Source organism: Ovis aries, chromosome 21, assembly GCF_016772045.2.
Source record: "Ovis aries strain OAR_USU_Benz2616 breed Rambouillet chromosome 21, ARS-UI_Ramb_v3.0, whole genome shotgun sequence".
In the NCBI taxonomy this organism is placed as follows: Eukaryota; Metazoa; Chordata; class Mammalia; order Artiodactyla; family Bovidae; genus Ovis; species Ovis aries.
The window spans coordinates 1708721-1729678 of record NC_056074.1 but is presented as its reverse complement, the minus strand read 5'-3'; the positions used below and the strand labels follow the sequence as shown (position 1 = coordinate 1729678).

The 20958-nt window shown below is 39.5% G+C and overlaps 1 protein-coding gene across 1 annotated transcript in view; it reads left to right on the top strand.

Annotated features, from left to right (window-relative positions):
* Nucleotides 1-20958, top strand: part of FAT3 (FAT atypical cadherin 3) — an 817465-nt gene that overhangs the window by 670479 nt on the left and 126028 nt on the right. The window contains exon 9 of the mRNA XM_060404221.1: nt 19845-20120. Within this exon, the coding sequence (XP_060260204.1) occupies nt 19845-20120 (276 nt within the window). The remainder of the gene's footprint in view (nt 1-19844; nt 20121-20958) is intronic.

Genomic DNA, 20958 nt, shown 5'->3' with positions numbered 1-20958 from the left:
CTCAGCTATTTTTAAGACCTCCTCAGACAACCATTTTGCCTTTTTGGATTTCTTTTTCTTGGGGATGGTTATGATCACCACCTCCTGTACAGTATTACAAACCTCCATCCGTAGTTCTTCAGGCACTCTCTCTATCAGATCTCATGACTTGAATCTATTTGTTACTTCCACTGTACAGTCGTTAAGGGATTTGATTTAGGTCGTACCTTAATGGCCTAGTGGTTTTCCCCACTTTCTTCAATTTAAGTCTGAATTTTGCAATAAGGAGCTCATGGTGTGAACCACAGGCAGCTCCTCGTCTTGTTTTTGCTGGCTATATAGAGCTTCTCCATCTCAGCTGCAAAGAATATAATCAATCTAATTTCAATATTAACGATCTGGTGATGACCATGTGTAGAGTCTTCTCCTGTGTTGTTGAAAGAGGGTGTTCACTATGACAGTGCGTTCTCTTGGCAAGTCTGTTAGCCTTTGCCCTGCTTTATTCTGTACTCCAAGGCCAAACTTGCCTGTTACTCCAGGTATCTCTTGACTTCCTACTTTTGCATTCCAGTCCCCTGTGATGAAACAGACATCCCTTTTTGGTGTTAGTTCTAGAAGGTCTCATAGGTCTTCATAGAACCGTTTAGCTTCACCTTCAGCATTCCCTGGTGGCTCAGATGGTAAAGTGTTTGCCTACAATGCAGGAGACCTGGGTTTGATCCCTGGGTTGGGAAGTTCCCCTGGGATGGCAAGCCACTCCAGTGTCCTTGCCTATAAAATTCCATGGATGGAGGAGCTTGGTGGGCTTCAGTCCATGGGGTCGCAAAGAGTCAGACATGACTGAGCGACTTCACTTTCACTTTCTTTCTTCAGCATTACTGGTTGGGGCACAGACTTGGATTACTGTGATATTGAATGGTTTGCCTTGGAAACAAACAGAGATCATTCTGTTGTTTTTGAGAGTGCACCCAAGTACTGCATTTGGGACTCTTGTTGACTCTGAGGGCTACTCCATTTCTTCTAAGGGATTCTTGCCCACAATAATAGATATAATGGTCATCTGAATTAAATTCACCCATTCCAGTCCATTTTAGTTCATTGATTCCTAAAATGTCAATGCTCACTCTTGACATCTCCTGTTTTACCACTTCCAATTTATCTTCATTCATGGACCTAACATTCCAGGTTCCTGTGCAATATTGTTCTTTATAACCTCAGACTTTACTTGCATCACAAGTCACATCCACAACTAGGCATTGTTTTCTCTTTGGCTCAGCCTTTTTATTCTTTCTGGAGCTGTTTCTCCACTCTTCTCCAGTAATTTTTCGGACACCTACTGACCTGGGGAGTTCATCTTTTGGTGTCATCTTTTTGCCTTTTCATACTGTTCATGGGGTTCTCAAGGCAAGAATACTGAAGTGGTTTGCCATTCCCTTCTCCAGTGGACCACATTATGTCAGAACTCTCTACCGTGACCCATGCATCTTGGGTGGCCCTACCTGGCATGGCTCATAGTTTCATTGAGTTAGAAAAAGCTGTGATCCAAGTATTGTTTGGTTAGTTTTCTGTAACTGTGGTTTTCATTCTGTCTGCCCTCTGGTGGATAAGGATAAGAGGCTTGTGGAAACTTTCTGATGGGAGGGACTGGCTGTAGGAGAATCTGAGTCTTGCTCTGATGGGCAGGCCCATGCTCAGTAAATTTTTAATCCAATTTTCTGTTGATAGGTGGGGCTATGTTGCCTACCTATAGTTTGGCCTGAGGAGTGATGGCAGGAATAGTGACCTCCTTCAAAAGGGCTTATGCCAGGACTGTTGTATTCAGTGCCCCTGACCCTACTGCAGGCCACTGTCGACCTACGCCTTTGCCAGAGATTCCTGGATGCTCGCAGGCAAGTCTGGTTTAGTCTCTTGTGGGGCACAATAAAGGACAGAAATGGTACGGACCTAACAGAAGCAGAAGATATTAAGAAGAGGTGGCAACAATACACAGAAGAACTATACAAGAAAGATCTTAATGACTCAGATAACCATGATGGTGTGATCACTCACCTAGAGCCAGACATCCTGGAATGTGAAGTCAAGGGGGCCTTAGGTAGCATCATTACAAACAAAGCTAGTGGAGGTGATGAAATTCCAGCTGAGCTATGTAAAATCCTAAAAGATGATGTTAAAGTGTTGTACTCACTCTGCCAGCAAATTTAGAAACCTCAGCAGTGACCACAGGACTGGAAAAGATCAGTTTTCATTCCAGTCGCAAAGAAAAGCAATGCCAAAGAATGTTCAAACGACTGCACAATTGCATGCCTCTCATACACTAGCAAAGTAATGCTCAAAATTCTCCAAGCCAGGCTTCAACAGTACATGAAGCAAGAACTCCCAGATGTTCAAGCTGGATTTAGAAAAGGCAGAGGAACCAGAGACCAAATTGCCAACATTTGTTGGATCATAGAAAAAGCAAGAGAAATCCAGAGAAACATCTACTTCTGCTTCACTGACTACACTAAAGCCTTTGACTGTATGGATCACAACAAATTGGAAAATTCTTCAAGAGATGGGAATACCAGACCACTTGACCTGCCTCCTGAGAGGTCTGTATGCAGGTCAAGGAGCAACAGTTAGAACTGGACATGGAAAAAAGACTGGTTCCAAATCAGGAAAGGAGTACATCAAGGCTGTATATTGTCACCCTGCTTATGTAACTTATATCCAGAGTACATCATGAGAAATGCTGGACTGGATGAAGCACAAGCTAGAATCAAGATTGCCAGGAGAAATATCAATAATCTCAGATATGCAGATGACACCTCCCTTATGGCAGAAAGTGAAGAGGATCTAAAGAGCCTCTTGATGAAAGTGAAAGAGGAGACTGAAAAAACTGCCTTAAAACTCAACATTCATAGAACTAAAATCATGGCATCCAGTCCCATCACTTTATGGCAAATAGATGGGGAAACAGTGGAAACAGTGAGACTTTATTTTGGGCTCCAGAATCACTGCAGATGGTGACTGCAGTCATGAGATTTAAAAATATTTGCTCCTTGAAGAAAAGCTATGACCAACCTAGACAGTATATTAAGAAACAGACATTACTTTGCCGACAAAGGTCTGTCTAGCCAAAACTATGTGTTTTCCAGTAGTTATATATGGATGTGAGAGTTGGATCATAAAGAGGCTGAGCAGCAAAGAAATGATGCTTTTGAACTGTGGTATTGGAGAAGACTCTTGAGAGTCCCTTGGACTGCAAGGAGATCCAACCAGTCCATCCTAAACGAAATCAGTCCTGAATACTCATTGGAAGGACTGATACTGAAGCTGACATTCCAATACTTTGGCCACCTGATGCGAAGAACTGACTCATTGGAAAAGACTCTGATGCTGGGAAAGATTGATGGCAGGAGGAGAAGGGGACGACAGAGGATGAGATGCTTGGATGCCATCACCAACTCAGTGGACATGAATTTGAGTCAACTCCGGGAGATGGTGGAGAACAGGGAAGGCTGAGATGCTGCAGCACATGGGGTCACAAAGAGTTGGACACGATTGAGCGACTGAACAGCAACAAACAACAAAACTTGCTTTACAGTGTCATTTGGTTTCCGCCATACATCAACATGAATGAGCCCCAGGTACACATTTGCTCCCTCCCTCTTGAGCCTCCCCCTACCTCCCACCCCAACCTGCCCCTCTAGGTCGTTGCAGACCACCAGGTTGAGCTCCCTGTGTTATACAGAGACTTCCCAGTAGCCATCCATTTGACACGTGGTGATGCATGGATTTCCATGCTTCTCTCTCAGTTCTCCCTGCCCTCTCCTCTCTCCTGCTGCTTGTGATCTTATAACCACTGTGTTGGTGATGGACAGAGCAGCCAGCCGTGCTACAGTTCATAGGGTCACAGAGAGTCAGACACGACTGAGGGACCGAACTGAACTGAACTGAGAGCCTGCCTCTCCTAAAAGACCAATGGATAAAAATTTATAGTAATATATAACATTTGCACAATCAATTAGCATCATTCTAAGTTTCATTTGCCTGATGTCCTGGGAGTAGTTAAATCAAGTTTTATCATGACATTGATTTTCCAGTGAGAAACTGAGGCACAGACAGGTTAGGTGGCTGTCCTAGGTGGACACAGGTAAAGAGATATCGTACAAGCCCATTTCTTCCTACCCAAAATCAGGTACCATCTCAGGAACTTTCCCCTACATAGCTATATATGCAAAGTATACTGGGTAATTCATTAGGGGGAGCATTTTGTCTACTGGAAGGAGCACTGACCTTAAATCAGGTGACCCTTGTTCAAAGTCCACCCTAAACCAGTTTCTTACCACAGAAGGGAGCCTCGTCTCTATGAGACCTAGTTTCTCTGGCACAATGGGAATAAAATCTTACATACTTCATGGGTTATTGTTAAGAATAAAATAAGGTACTATGAGGTATCTTGAGATCTGTGACCTGCCAGACACATGTAGGTTTTATTATAATTTTTTCTCAACTTAAAATTGAATAATATACCTACTAGCCATAAAATGTGTGGGGGCTTTTATTGTTATTTGTGAAAGGCAGCAGAGATATGCACGCCCAAATAATAATCTCAAAATTACACTGATTTGATTCAGGGACTCGTGATATGTGCTTTTGTGGTTTTAATATGCTTTCCTTATTTGAGTCCTGCTTTGATTTATAAAGATATGAAAATCAGCTTGTGTTTGTTTGCTCCACAGCCAAACCTGAGATTAAAAGTCTCTTTCAGATCATCCCCATATTTCTTAAGCCCCACAAAGTAGTTAATTGAAATTGACCGCTAAGTCTTCCTGCCAGCAGATCTGTGCTCTTTGGGGCTGGGAGGTCCATGATGTGCATTCTTAGGTTAGCCTTGCCCATGACAACCGCAGGGATTCCATTCCTCTTTTATCTCTAGGTGATATTGGCCTCCCTTGAAAAGAATGGCTCAGATGGTAAAGAATCTGCCTGCAATGCAGGAGATCTGGGTTCCGTCCCTGGGTTGGGAAGATCCCCTGGCCAAGAGAATGGCTACCCACTCCAGTATTCTTGCCTGGGAAATCCTATGGACAGAGAAGCCTGACAGGCTACAGTCCATGGGGTTGCAAAGAGTCAGATGGGACTGAATGACTAACACTTTTACTTTTCACCTTAAAGATTCGAACTTTGTCTTAGTCTTTTCCTCCAACTTGCACCTGCTTAAAAGGGGGTGGAGGGCAGAAACAGATCACTTTTGTTAATGCTGCTTCGGGGCTTCCCTGGTAGCTCAGTTGTAAAGAATATGCCTGCCAATGCTGGGGTCTCCAGTTCGATCCCTGGGTCAGGAAGATCCCCAAAAAGAAATGGAAACCTGCTCCAGTATTCTTGCCTGGGAAATCCCATGGACAGAGGAACCTGGTAGGCTACAGTCCATTGGGTTCCAGAAGAGTCATAGACAACTGAGCAACTAAACAACAAAAATGACAACTAGTGCCGCTCCATGACCCCCTGGATCGAGGGATGCTCTCTTTTGGGTATAGCTTTTGTTTCCTTTAACATTATCTCCTTCTTAGCAGATGAAAAGGGCAGGGGCCCAAAGCTTCCTTGTATATTGAGGTTAGGACAATGCTGGAACAAGTGCAATTAAATAGATGAAATAAGGCAGCAAGCCAACTCTACTGTGAGAGTCTATGTTAAAATGATAATGATAAAAATCTCACTGTATGTAATAGATCCATGCCTGACAACTTATGAGCAAATCAATTCTTGAAAATGGATTCCAACTTTAAAGGCAACAGTACACTTTCTGTTCAGAATAATCTCAAGATTAATGTTCCTTAAATGAGAATGGTCATGTCAGTTAGCTGTTTTGCAAATTAGGATTTTTGTATAGCGGAACATCATGTTTGCACATTTATAATTAATGCATGTATAATTTTATATGTGGGCTTCCCTGGTGGCTCAGCGGTAGAATCCGCCTGTTAATGCAGGAAACAGGGGTTCGATCCCTGGGTCAGGAAGATCCCCTGGTGGGTGGAATGGCAACTCATTCCAGCATTCTTGCCTGCAAAATCCCATGGAGAGAGAAGCCTGGCGGGCTACCGTCCATGAGTCCATAAAAGAGTCAGACATGACTAAGCAGCTAAACAAGAGCTTAAATGCACGTGGGAATGATATAATGGAATGCTGCAGAATTTGGCTCCATGAGACCTAGGTTTGAATGTGGCCTTGCCACTATGACTTGGGCAAATTGCTTAACATCTCTGATTCTCATTTGTCACATTGATAAGCTAAAGATAGTAAAGTTGAAGAAATGAATGTGATATAAGTTGATAAACTGGAAAACAAGCACATGCTGATGTGATTTTTCTTCTTGATGCATTCAAAAACAGGTCTTGCAAGCTTGGAGGGGATACCAGAGGCATTATCCTTGAAATTACAACTGTGGAGTGTTTTAAATATTGTTCTGAATGCAAACAGAGGCAGAATTTTCAGTAATTCAGGATTTAATTGGTTCTAATAAAAGACAGAGGCCTTACCCTTCAGCTCAGCCCATGGACACTTCATGCCATGAGTCTTTGTAAAGCGAGGCTCGGCATCTATCCAGACTTGGCTCAGACGAGCCTGCAAAACCCGGAGTGTTTGTGGTGGGCAGCACTGAAACCAGCACCGAGGAGACTTCCCACACTCAGGGTCCCTCCTGCTCAGAGTCCATTGTGCTTCTTTAGGCCTTTCAATTACCATTTTGAACACAACATCTTTGAAAGTTACTTTGCTTTGTTTGGTTGTTCAGGAGCTCACAAATGGCCCCAACTGTGGGAAATAAAAAGCAAATGAGGAAAAGGAAGTCTTTTACAGAGAAACACTTGTTCTGACTGTAGATTAGGCTCAGGACAAAGCAAGTAGAAAGAGGCAAGCTTTTCAAGAGCACATCAACTTTGAAACTTCAGGAAGGTCAGGTCAGGCTTGCTGGCTGGATAGGCTCTTTTATCCCATTAATATAACAGCTTCTGTGAACACAAATATTTTAGCATCTTGGCTAAGTTAACTGGAACTTTTTAAAGGAAATAAATGGCATTCAAAGAATCTAGTATGACTTTCCAAATACAGTGGAGATAAAACAATGCCCAAAATTCCTCCATCACACTTCTCTGAAATTTTTCTACCATAAACTAGAAGCAAAGATTGTCTGCATGTCAAGCTCAGCCCCATGGTAAGTCATCCTGGCACATAAGTCATGGTACCACCCTTCTCCTCTCACTCAAAAACGATCTCCACCAAAGTGGTGTATAGTACAGGTATTTATACAGACAACCATGGTCCAACTAAATTTATTTCTGAAAGTAATTTTTTAGACTCCAGCCAAAAGTCTGCCTATTATTTAATGGAGAACCAACTAAAGGCTTTCTTATTAGGGATAAGACAAGACTATCACTGTTTTCACTACTATTTAACAGTATGCTGCAAGTATCCACCAATTCAATTAGCTAAGATAAAGCAATTTGTATTATAAGAGTTGTGAAGAAAAAGGTAAATTAATCTCTCTTTGTATATAGTGTAATTATATATCTGAAGAGTTCCAAGGAGTGAATGGAACTACTTTAAAAGATAGGAAAATTAGTGAAGTAACAAGTTATAAATTTAACAAACATTTATAGCCTACATATATAACTCACCTCCCTCTGACCAAAAAAAAAAAAAAAACAACACTGAAAATGCGTAATGAAAAAGAACCCATTTAGGTTAGCATATATATATATATATATATATATATATCTCAAGTTTAAAAGTGTCCAAAGCCTACTTGTGGAAAACTAAAACACTACTGAAAAAATAGTAGATTTGAACAAAGGAAAAAAGACAAACTGTATTCTTGGATAGAAAGACTCTATCATCAAGAAACTAGTTCTCCCTTAATTATCCTGTACTTTTAATATGATCTAAATTTAAAATGCTATCGTTTTGTCAGATGCAATAAGTTGATTATAAATTAATTTAGAAGAGCAGCAAGCAAGAATAGCCTGGAAAATCCAGAAAAAAAAAAAAAAAAAAACACCTTAGAGAGGGCGTAGCTTTTCCAAATAATTAAAATGTATATAAAGAAAATACTGAATCACTATTTACACATCAGGAAGTAACATAGTGCTGTTGGTCAATTCACGCTACATCATTTCAGTCGTGTCCAACTCTTTGTGACCCCATGGACTGTAGCCCACCAGTCTCCTCTGTCCATGGGATTCTTCAGGCAAGAACACTGAAGTGGGTTGCTATGCCCTCCTCCAGGGGATCTTCTCCACCCAGGGATCGAACCCAGGTCTCCTGTGGCTCCTGCATTGCACGCGGATTCTTTACCGCTGAGCCACTGGGGAAGCCCCATAGGTCAATTATACTTCAGAAACAAACAAATGAATTCACAGAAAAATAGGTCATACTTGTGGTTACTGGAGGCAGGTGGTAGGAAGAGGGGGAACTGGATGAAGGTACAAAAAAAGGTCTCGTCTTGTCCTGTGTGCATGCTCAGTTGCGTGGTCGTGTCTGACTCTTTGCAACCCCATGGCCTGTAGCCCACCAGGCTCCTCTGTCCATGGGATTCTCCAGGCGAGAATACTGGGGTGGGTTGCCATTTCCTCCTCCAGGGAATCTTCCCAACCCAGGGATCAAACCCACATCTCCTGCACCTCCTACATTGGCAGGCAGATTCTTTGCTACTAAGCCATCTGGGAAGCCTAAGCAAAAGGTACAAACTTCCAATTATAAGATAAATAAGTACTAGGGAGGTAATGTTCAATACAACAAATATAATTAATACTTCTATATGTTATGCATGAAATTTGTTTAGAGTAAATCCTAAGAGTTCTTACCACGGAGAAGAATGTGTTTCCTATTTCTTTAGCTTTGTATCTATATGAGATGGTAGATTTCACTAAACTCTTTCTGAAAATCACTGCATGACTTACATGAAGTGGAATCATTATGCTGTACATCTTAAACTTACAAGGTGCTTTATGTCAGTTATGTCTCCAGAAACTGGAAGGAAAAAAAAAATACTACGAAGGCTCTATAATTAAAACATTTTGATGTTGATGCAAGAAGACAGATAAACCAATGGAACAAAATAGAAAAGCCAGAAATATACTACTTGCATATGTAAATTTAGTATAGAGTAAAAGTGGCTACTCAAATCCATGGGGATTCTAAAAATTATCATTGAGATAAATGGAGAGCCATGTGGAAAAAAAATAAAACTGGACTCATTCCTCACATAATATGCTAGGAGAAATTCTAAATGGATTAGAGATAAAAATGTAAGAAAAAGAAGCATTTAAATTCTATTTTTGAAAAACGTGTAATCACCAAATCCTGGAAATGTGAAACTATGATTTAACATCCAGAAGCAATCAGGGAAAAGATTGACATATTCAACTACATGAAAATAAAATAAAAACTTTTGCATGACAAAAAAACAAGGTTTCCATGAACAAAATAAAAATAAATGACAAAGTTGACAACATTGGAAATTTATATCATGCTTCCAAAATAAACAGAAAAAAGGACTATCCAACCCACAGGAGAATGAGCTGATAGTTTTAACAGGAAAGGAAGTGCATGTGTGCTCCTGAGGGTAGGCTGGGGTCTTGTGGACAGGGCACTAGAACAGTGGAGGGCGGGGGCATCTAGCTGGATGCAGGGCCCTGCAAACCGGAGCAAAAACCTCCACCGCTCATCCAGGCCTCCCCCAGGGGCACCATCAGGGATGTCCCCTTAGCTTGGGACAGGAGAACTGAGGTGGGAAAGCACTACTGTGGCTCTGGCCTTTCTCGGAGGCAGTGGAGCCAACAGTTCTTAAACATGTGAAAAGATGCTCAACCTCACTCGTAATAAGAGAAAGGAAAATTCTAAATAACATTGAGCTGCCATTTCTCATCTATTAGATTAACCAAAAATTTTACTGCATGCTCTGTTGGTAAGGCTGTGAGAGGGCAGTCATTCTTGTATATAACCACAGAAATGCCAAATGATCAAACTTATAGGCACGGAAATATAGGAAGTGTTTCAGAAAATCATAAGCACTTCTCCTTTGAGCTAGCAATCCCAATTTTAGGGACACAAATACATGTTAGCAAAACTATGAAAACACATGGGCACAAGGCTCTTTATTGCATGCTCATTGTAAGAGCAATAATAGGAAACATCTTAAATGAACGTCAGTAGAGGACTGGTTGGATTAATTATAATACATCTACCCTTGGAAGATTATTTCTACACTGTTGTGGCATGGTCTTCATGATATAAAGCAGCAACATTATTGACCTTTTGAGTCAGATGGCTCTTTGTTGCGAGTGGCTGACTTCAGGTGGCCGCAGCCTGCAGCAGCTTGAGGCAGGGCTTCTGTCCCCGGCCAGAGATGAGGTCGGGCTGCGGCAGTAGAGTGCTGTATCCTAGCCACCAGACCAAGGGTCAGTGACAAGGCCCTCACCCTTTGGCTTTGCAGAAAAGAATTCCCACAAAGAAAGTGGTGAGCAAGTATTTTTTAGGAGGAAAAAGTGTACAGTACATGTGGACAGGCACGCGGGCGGACTCAGTCACGCTCTCGTGACAGTTTAAATGAGCTGATGGGGCGTTTCTTCCAGGTTTCCCCTGGCCTGTCATTCTGACTTGCCTGGCTCAGAGTACCTATCTGATATGTCTCAGGGTCCTCCCATGTGTGCACACACGTCTCTTAGCCAAGGTGGGTTCCACCAAAGAGGCCTAGCTCGGCATCGGTTAGCATCACTCCCCTTGGACCTCCGAGGAGCCCTTCTGTGCTTGTGTAGCTGGGGAGGTTTCCTGACTGTGAGAATGAGGAGTATGTGGGCCATTATATTCTGTCTCGGCAGACTCCTCTCTCAGCCGTCCTGCTATTGCTGTTTCACAGTTTCAGTCCACAGGGAACCAACCTCTACTCCCTTCACACTGGTGTGGAGGGGCCCATCTGCCTCCTGCCTCAGGGCTAGCCTGGGCGTTACAGAAGGTTGAGCAGCTTCCCTGCCCTCCACCCGCCAGGTTCTAGGAAAACTCCTCCCCCCAGGTTGTGACAACCAAAACCATCTCCAGACACTGTGAAATGGCCCTGGGAAACAAGGTCCTCCTCGGTTGAGAACCACGGATAAAATGTTAGGTGAAATAGCTTGTTGAGGGCAAGTGTATACAATATGTTTAGACTGATAAAGTAGATGGATAAAATATATCATTACTGGAAAAAATGGTTGCTTATAGGAGCAGGGAATACAAGAAAAGGAAAAATAATGAAGCTAAGCTTGACTATAACTTTTCTGTAAATTTAACACTGGTAATTTTACATATAATATAAAATGAAATTAAGTGTGAAAAAATCAAATCAAAAATTTGAAAGTAAATGGAAGCAAACAAATTTATATGTGTATCTAGTTGGAAGCATGTATGCACAGGGAAAACTATTCTACATGACTTTACATGTACTAATTTGACTATATATTCCTAGTGGAACAAATCTAAAGGACAAAAAGAACTGCAAAAGAATATTAGATCAATTCAAATGACCATAATTATAATAACAATATTGGTGTTTTTCAAACATTTTGTGGCGTATATTTCAGACAAGTAAATATTCAGACAGGTGAATAAGTATGCTGATGTCATTGAGCATGAGAAATGTCATTGAGCATGAGAAATGTCATCATGGGAGAAAGAAGATACACGTGTAAAAAGAACGAGATTATGTAAAAACCTTGACAGGCAGTTTAACATTGTTTTTGTTTTGTTTTATATTGAAGTATAATTGACTTACAATATTGTATTAACTTCAGGTGTACCACATGGTATCTCAGTATTTTTATACCTTATAAAATGATCACCACAGTAAGTCTACTTCCAACTTGTCACCATGAAAAGTTGCTATATTGTTAACTATTGTTAACTCTATTCCTTTTGCATTACATCACATTTCACCCTTGTGACTTATGTTGTTACTGGAAGTTTATACTTCTTAATCCCTGTAACGTATTTCCCTTAAATACTCACTTCTCTCCTGTCTGGCAACCACCAATTTATTCTCTGTTTCTATGAGTCTGTTTCTGTTTTGTTATGGTTGTTTTTGTTAGGTTTGTGTTTTGTGTTTATATTTGTTGTGTTTGTTTTTTTCTGGTTTGTTATGTTTTTCAGATTCCACATATAAATGAAGTTATGTGGTATTTGTCTCTCTCTGAGTTATTTCATTTAGCATAATATTCTTTATGGCTATCCATATTATCACAAAGGGCAAGATTTCATTATTTTTTACAGCTGAGTAGTATTCCATTAAAACAATCTGTATCTGTGTGTGTAAATATATGTGTGTGTGTGTATATATATATATGTATATATAGTTGCTTCCATATCTTGGCTATAGTAAATAATGCTGCAATTAAGCATAAGAGAACATATGTCTTTTTAAATTAGTGTTCTTGTTTCCTTCAGAAAAATACCCAGAAGTGGAATTGTTGGATCATGTATCAGTTCTATTTTTTATTGTTTTAGGAACCTGCACACTGTTTTCCATAGCAGCTGTGCCAATTTACATTCCTACTAATGGTGCATGAAGGTTTCATTTTCTCAGCTTCCTCACCAATGTTTGTTATTTGTGGCCTTTTCGATAAGTCACTCTGACAAGTGTGAGGTGATATCTCATTGTATTTGTTTTCATTTTCCTGACGATTAGTGATGGTGAGCACCTTTTCAGGTGTCTGCTGGCCAACTGTAAGTCTCTTTTGGAGCGTGTCTGTTCAGGGCCTCTGCTTATTTTCTAATCAGATTGGGTTTCTGATGTTGAGTTGCATGAGTTCTTTGTATATTTTGCATATTAACCCCTTATCAGATAGATCATTTGCAAATATCTTCTCCCATTCGGTAGGTCGTCTTTTTGTTTTGTTGATAGTTTCCATCACTACACAGATGTTTTTCAGTTTGGTGCAGTCCAATGTCTTTTTGTTTAGAGTTTCTTTTTTTTTTTTTTTTGGTTTTCATTCCCGTAGTCTAAGGAGACATATACAAAAAATATATTGCTAAGCCCAGTGTCAAAGGGTATTTTGCCTATGTTTTCTACTGAGTTTTATGGTTTCAGGTCTTACATTTAAGTCTTTAATCCTTCTGAGTTTATTTTTCATATGGTATAAGAAAGTATCAATAATTCAGTTTGATTGTTTTGCATATAGCTGTCCAGTTTTGCCAACATCATTTATTGAAGAGGTTGACCTTTCCCCATTGTACTGTCTTGCCTCCTTTGTCATAGATTAATGGATCAAATAAGCATAGATTCATTTCTGGATTCTCTGTTTTTTTTCACTGATCTCTCTGTCTCTGTTTTGATGAGGTGCCATACCTCATTGATTAGTGTAGCTTTGTAGAATAGTTTGAAGTCAGAATATGATGCCTGCAACTTTGTTCTTTCTTCTCAAGATTGTCTTGGCTATCTGTACAAATTTTAGAAGCATTTGTTGTAGTTCTATGAAAAATGCCATTTATATAGGGATTGTTGTATTTGAATTTGTAGATTGCCTTGGGTAATATGGTCATTTTGACAGTGTTAATTCTTTCAATCCAAGAAGATGATTTCTTTTTCCATCTTTTTGTGTCATCTTCAACTTCCTTTGTCGGTGTCTTGTAATTTTCTGAGTACAGCCCTTTCACCTCCTTAGTTAGATTTATTCCTAAGCATTTTATTCTTTTTGGTACAATTGTAAATTGCATTGTTTTCTTACATTCTTTTTCTGATAGTTCATTGTTTATAGACATGCAGGTTTACTTACATTAATTTTGTATCCTGAAACTTTACTGAATTTAGTATCATATCACATGTAAACAGTGATTTCTTTTCCAATTTGAAGTATTTAATTTCTTGTCTGATTCTGTGGCTAGGATTTCCAAGATGGAAAAGGATTTCCAAATTTGAAAGTGTCAAGAGTGAGCATCCTTGTCTTGCTTCTTATCTTAGAGGAAATGCTTTCACATTTTCACCATTTATTATGATATTGTCTGTAGGTTTGTCCAACATAGTCTTTATTTTCTTGAGGTGTGTTCCCTCTGTACTCACTTTGTTGACCTTTTTAATAATAAATTTATGTTTAATTTTGTCAGAAGCCTTTTCTGCATCTACTGAGATGATCATATGATTTTTATTCTTCAGTTTGTTAATGTGGTGGATCACACTGATTTGTGGTTATTGAACCACCCATCCTTCCATTCCTGAGATAAATCTAACTTGATCATGGTGTATGATCTTTTTAATTTATTGTTGAATTCATTTTGCTCATATTTTATTGAAGATTTTTGCATCCTTGTTCACCAGTGATATTGGCCTATAATTTTCTTTTTGAGGGGTGTCTTTGTCTGGTTTTGGTACCAGTGTTCTGCCGGCCTCATAGAATGAATTCAGCAGCATTCCTTCCTTTTCAATTTTTTGGAATATTTTGAGAAGCATAGATACTGACTCTTGAAATGTATTGTAGAGTTCTGTGATGCCATCTGGTCCTACACTTTCATTTGCTGGCAGGTTTTTTTTTTTTTTAATACTGACTCAGTTTCAGTGCTGATAATTGATCTGTTCATATTTTCTGTCTTCCTGATACAGTCTTAGAAAGATTATGTTTCTAGGAATTTATATATTTCCTCTAGATTGTCCATTTTACTGACACAAAATTTGTTGTAGTAATCTCTTGAATAATTCTCTGTATTTCTATGGCATGAGTTGTAACATCCCTTTCATTTTTAATTTTATTTATTTGAGCCCTCTCCCTTATTTTCTTGATGAGTCTGGCCAAAGGTTTTTCTTGTTTCTTGAGGTAGACGTATATCATTATATACTTCCCTCTTAGAATTGCTTTGGCTGTGTCCCATAGATGCTAGATCATTGTATTTCCATTTTCATTTGTCTCCAGGCATTTTTTAATTTCTTGTTTGACTTCTTCAGTGACCATTGGTTGTTGAGTAGTATACTGTTTCAACTCCACATATTTGTGGGTTTTTTTTTTTTTTTTTTTGCTTGTGGTTGATTTCTAGTATCATACTGTAGTGGCTGTAAAGGATGCTTGATATGGTTTCAGTGTTCTTAAACTTGCTGAGACTTATTTTCTAGCCTAGCATGTGATCTGTCCTGGAGAATATTCCATGTGCATGTGAAAAGAATGTGTATTCTGCTGCTTTTGAGTGGAATGTTCTATATATATATATATATACATATAGATAGAGAGATTGATATATATAATATTATATATATATCAATTAAGTTCATCTAGTCAATGTGTCATTTAAGGTCAATGTTTCCTTACTGGTTTTCTGTCTGGATGATCTATCCATTGATTGAAGTGGAGTGTTAGAGTCTCCTACTCTTCTCTCCCTTAATGTTTGTTAATATTTGCTATATGTATTTATGCACTTAATTGGCTTCCCTGGTGACTCAGTGGTGAAGAATCCACCTGAAAATTTAGGAGATGTGGATTCAATCCCTGGATTGAGAAGATTCCCTGGAGAAGGAAATGGCAACCCACTCCAATATTCTTTCTGGGAAATCCCATGGGCAGAGGGACTATAGTCCATGGAGTTACAAAAGAGTCAGTCACAATTTAGCAACTAAATGATAGCCACATCATGTTGGATAAATACCTATTTGCATTTATTATCTTTTTGTTGGATTGATTCCCTTAACACTATGTAATGTCTTTCTTTGTATATAGTTGCAGTCTTTGTTTTAAAGTTTGGTTTGTCTAAGTACTGCTACTCCAGCTTTCTTTCGCTTTCCATTTGCATGGTGTGCCTTTATCCATTCTGTCGCTTTCAGTGTGTATATTTTTCTAGGTATGAAATGAATCTCTTGTAGGCAGCATGTATATAGGTCTTGTCTTCTTTTATCCATTCAGTCACTCTATGTCTTTTGTAGGAGTGTGTGGTCTATTTTCATTTAATTATTGATAAACATGTACTTATTGCCATTTTGTTAATGGTTTTTTGATTGTTTTTGTAGTTCGCCTTTATTCCTTTTCTTTCCTTGCAATCTTCCCTTGTGATTTGATGACTATCTTTAGTGTTTATTTGGATTCTTTTATCTTTATTATTATTTTGGTGTGTGTGTTTATTAGGCTTTTGATTTGTGATTTATATATAACATCTTTATATATAACACCATGACCATGAGATTTATATATAACATCTTTATGTATGGCTATTGATTTTAAGTTCATTATTTCTTAAGCTTGAATGCATTTTAACAGACTTACATTCTTTACTCCTTTGCTCCCACATTTTTGACTACATGTTGTACATTATTTTATTCTGTGTATTACTTATCTACTTATTATAGATAAAGATGGTTTATTACTTTTGTCTTTTCACCTTCCTACTGAGCTTTATAAGTGTTTTGATCCACTACCTTTCCTATATTTTGCCTTTTCCAGTGAGGTTTCTCCAGTCATAACCTTTTTTTTTTCAAAGTTTCTATTTGTGGCCTCTTCTTTTCCACTTAGAGAAATCCTTTCAACATTTCTTGTAAAGTTGTCTTAGTGGTGATGAATGCCTTTAGCTTATGATTGTCTTTTAAAACTTTCCTTCAGTTCTGAATAATACCTTACCAGACAGGTTATTTTGGGTGATAGATTTTTTTCTCCATTTCAGCACTTGAATATATCATGCCATTTACTTCTAGCCTGTAAATTTTCTGCTGAAAAGTCAGCTGATAGTGCCACTAGAGTCTTCTTGTTTATAACTAGTTGCTTTTCTCTTGCTGCTTTTAAGATTCCCTTTTTATATTTAATTTTGGTATTTTAATTATAATATGTCTTGCTGTGGACTCTCTGTGCTTCTGTACATGGATGTCTGTTTCACTTCCAAGGTTAGGAAAAATTTCAGTTAGTATATCTTCAAATATAGTATCTTCCCCCTTTCTCTCTCTGTTCTCTTTCTGGGACCTTTAGTGTGTTTATTAGTGTGTTTTATGTTGCCCCAAGGGTCTGCTAAATTATCCTCTTTTTTTTAAATTCTGTTTTTGTTTGTTTGTTTTTTCTGTTCAGCTTGGAATTTCCGATGCTCTATCTTCCAGTTCCCTGATCCTTTCCTCCACATCACCTAACCTATTGTTGATTCCTTCTGGAGTATTTGTTTCTTCGGTTATTGTATTCCTCAGCCATTTGGTTCTTCTTTATATTTTCTGAATCTTTGTTAAACTTCTCACTCAGCTCATCCATTTTATTTTCCCAAGCTCATCAAACATCTTTATGATCATCGTCTTAAACTCGATGGTGGAAGATTGCTCATCTCCACTTTGCTTAGTGTCTTCTGGGGTGTGGTCTTGGTCTTTCATTTAGGGCATATGCTCCATCTCCTCATTTTCTATATTTTCTATATTTGTTTTATGTATTAGGTAGTTCAGTTATGTTTCTCTGGGAAAAGTCACATTGTGCAGGAGATAGCCTTTGCAGCTCAGCAACATACTAGCCTCTTGATACAAGGGCTGTATGTTCTAGTGATGTCTCCTTTGTGGGTTCCATGGGCTCTTTTGTTGTGACGGTCAACTACTGTGGATGTGCTGGTGGGCAGGCTGGCTGTCATCCCTGTTAGCTGCCAGGCCCTGCCGCATGCAGTGGCCAATGGCCCACTGTGGACAAGGTCGGATCCCAGTGTAGTTGGCCACATGGCTCAGGGTGGGGGTGGGGGAATGGGCCCCGGCTGTGCCAATCCACTGATGGACAGAGTTGTTAACAACTTAGTTTTGAATTGGTACTATCAATATGAACTCATGACATAATTATTAAAAATGCTTTGTTGACTCTGCTAAAAAATACCAAAGCTGACAACAATAAGCATTCCTAACACCAGATCATGGTTTCTAAATGCCACTTCTAACCAAAAAGAAACCAACACATCTTGAAGTTATAGATAAATCAAGAATGGAGCAGAGATATGTATAAGATGACAGAAAAAATTACCAGTAACAGTTCCTGGAAAACAAGAAAACTATCAAAGACTACTTGGGTTGTGTAAGAACATCACAAGAGCCAACTTGAGAAGGCCAAAGAAGGGCCGTGTGTCCGTCAATAAATATGGCCCTTTTCTACCTGAAGTGTGTATACGTGTGTGCATGCAGTGTCACTTCTGTCATGTCCTAACTCTGTGCAATCCCACGGACCGCAGCCCACCAGGCTCCTCTGTCCATGGAATTCTCCAAGCAAGAGTGCTGGAGTAGGTTGCTGTGCCATCCTCCAGGGGATCTTCCCGACCTAGGGGTCAAGCCTGCATCTCCTGCATTGCAGGCAGATTCCTTACGGCTGAGCCACTGAGAAAGCCCTTACATGAAGTGTACTTCAAAGTAACCAAATAATTAAAGAGAAGTTTCTTTTTAGAACTATTCTGGCTAATAATTGAGGAAGAAATCATAGAATTAAAGTGGTGCTGTTTTACACTTTAATGAATTTACATTGGGTCATGATCATCAATGGCCGATATCACAGAATAAGATAGAGAACTGGATATTATGTATCTTCAGATGGAAATACACAGTTTCACCCATGAGGGGCTTCTGTCAAAAAAAAAGAAAGAAAGAAAAGGAAGAAGGAAATTGAATGGGAATTTTATTAAGTCTTCTACATAAAACTGCCAAGATAAGAAATACAGGGGACAGAGGAACATGTAAAACAAACTATAGGGATACAATAAGCAAAATTCAGACTGTAGGAACAAAAGAAGAAATGGCTCAGCTTTTTGATTAACAACAATGGCAACATGAAAATTGCAAGGGAGAAGTAGGGGGAGAAGCTACAGATTAAGAGATGACTGAAAGAGACATCGATCAGGTGCAGTGCGTGTGCCTTATTTGCACATCTTGGTTAAATGAAAATGTATATTCACAAGTGCACAAGCATATAAGTGAAAGTGAAATCACTCAGTTGTGTCCAGCTCTTTGCAACCTTATGAACTGTAGCCTACCAGGCTCCTCTGTCCATGGAATTTTCCAGGCAAGAACACTGGAGTGGGTTGCCATTAAACAATTACAGAAGTATGAACACCAACTGAACATTTAAAGACATTAAGGAATTGTTGTTTTCTCTGTTTAGATGCAGTAGTGGTATTGTGAGTGTGTCTGATATGTGTGTGTGTACTTTGACTCCCTGTCTTTTAGAGATGTACACTGAAATTACATGATGGCTAGGATGTGTTTCAAAATAATACAAAGGAGCAGATGGGAATGAACAGGCATAAAGATAAAGCAAGATTAGTCATGAACTGATCATTGCCAAAGCTGAGTGATGAATACTCAAGGGTTCATCAAGCTATGACTTTTACAAAATTCTCCTGAAAAGTTTGGAAACAAAATACTTTCTAAAAAGAAACTACCTGGGACCATGCTCTAGCTACCATTAGCATTAGCACCATGCTCTTCAGTAGACCTCTGTCCTAAGGAGAAGCGCCTCTGCTCTCTCCTCTTTTTTCTTTGCCTCTTCCTGTTGCTTGTCTTGTCATTGCCTCCAAGTTGAGTCCGCTATCGAGCAGTCAGAGCACATAACCAGAATGTAAGACAATGGGAACTTAACAAACTGAGGTCACCTTGGGATGTCCTACATTGCACCTCAGATAATCTTCCGGAATTATCATCCTCCTGGGGTCATCTCATCTGTTCAGTTAATAGTGAGAATATTGATCCTCACAGTTTATATTCCTGTTATTGTGAACTGCTGGTTTCTTGTCAATCTCTAATTACAGCGCACTTTCGTAAGAATCTCCCTACCTATTAAAACAGCTATTTGAAGCTAGGATCCAAGGACATGGAGGGAAGAGAGAGGGAGGGGCCTCTTTTATTATCAGTGAGTAAATTGGCATCGGTCATCACTCTTGTCTTTTAACTGTAGGTATTTATCAAAGTGCTGGATAATAATGATAATGGCCCAGAATTCTCTCAGCCAAATTACGATGTGACCATTTCCGAGGATGTGCTTCCCGATACAGAAATCCTGCAGATTGAAGCCACAGACAGAGACGAGAAGCACAAGCTGAGCTACACTGTCCACAGCAGCATCGACTCCATCAGCATGAGGAAGTTCCGCATAGACCCCAACACAGGTGTCCTCTACACGGCTGAGAGGCTGGACCACGAGGCGCAAGACAAGCACATCCTGCACGTAATGGTAGGACCCGACTGCTTAATGCTTTTCTAGCAGAAGCACCTTCTTAAGGCACACGCCTTAGCCGCCAGGCGGGCAGGGCCCTTGAATTTTGTAAGTAGTAGTAAATTTGATCTTTTCACAGCAGGGTTGCCTTCATTATTACCTTTTTACTTCAGCGAGGAATTACTATTGTTAGGTAGTGACTCCCTATTTTTGCCAAACTGAAATTTAGACGAATTGTACAGTAAAGGCTCATGACACCTGACTTGAGAGGGAAGTAACAGACCGTGTTTCCATAAATCTCCAAGGCTGTGGTATTAGTTCATGTCCAGAAGATTTGGTGGAAATTTAAAAAAAAGTTCCTCGAGAAGATAATCACAGGGTAATCCTTTATTTGACTTGTACAGTCCTTAGTCCTTAGAAGAGAGGACTGATTTATTACTTGTTGCACTGGCATTTGACCTAGTGATACATACTGGCTCACAAAAATCTCAGAATTCCCCAAAGCCTTGAGAAATAAGTCTAAATTTGGGTTCATAGTGTCTCCAAATTATGTAGAAGTCACTTTCATTATAAAGCAAAGTTTGATGAGTTTGCATAAATGAGAAGTAAAGATTAGTAAGAAAACACCCTTGTTTATGACCTAAAACCTGTCCCTTTAACTATCCGTGGGCAATTTCACAGCTACTGCCCATCAGAGACCCCTGAGTTCCTTAAGACTGGGTAGAAGGGCAGAGACTTAATTTCTGTACTGATTGACTCCAAGATGCACTAAGATGCTATCAGTTCCCAAGCAGCTGAAGTAATGTTCCAGTAAGTGCTGCTCTTTCTTTCCAAGCCTGGAAACCTCTCTGGGCAA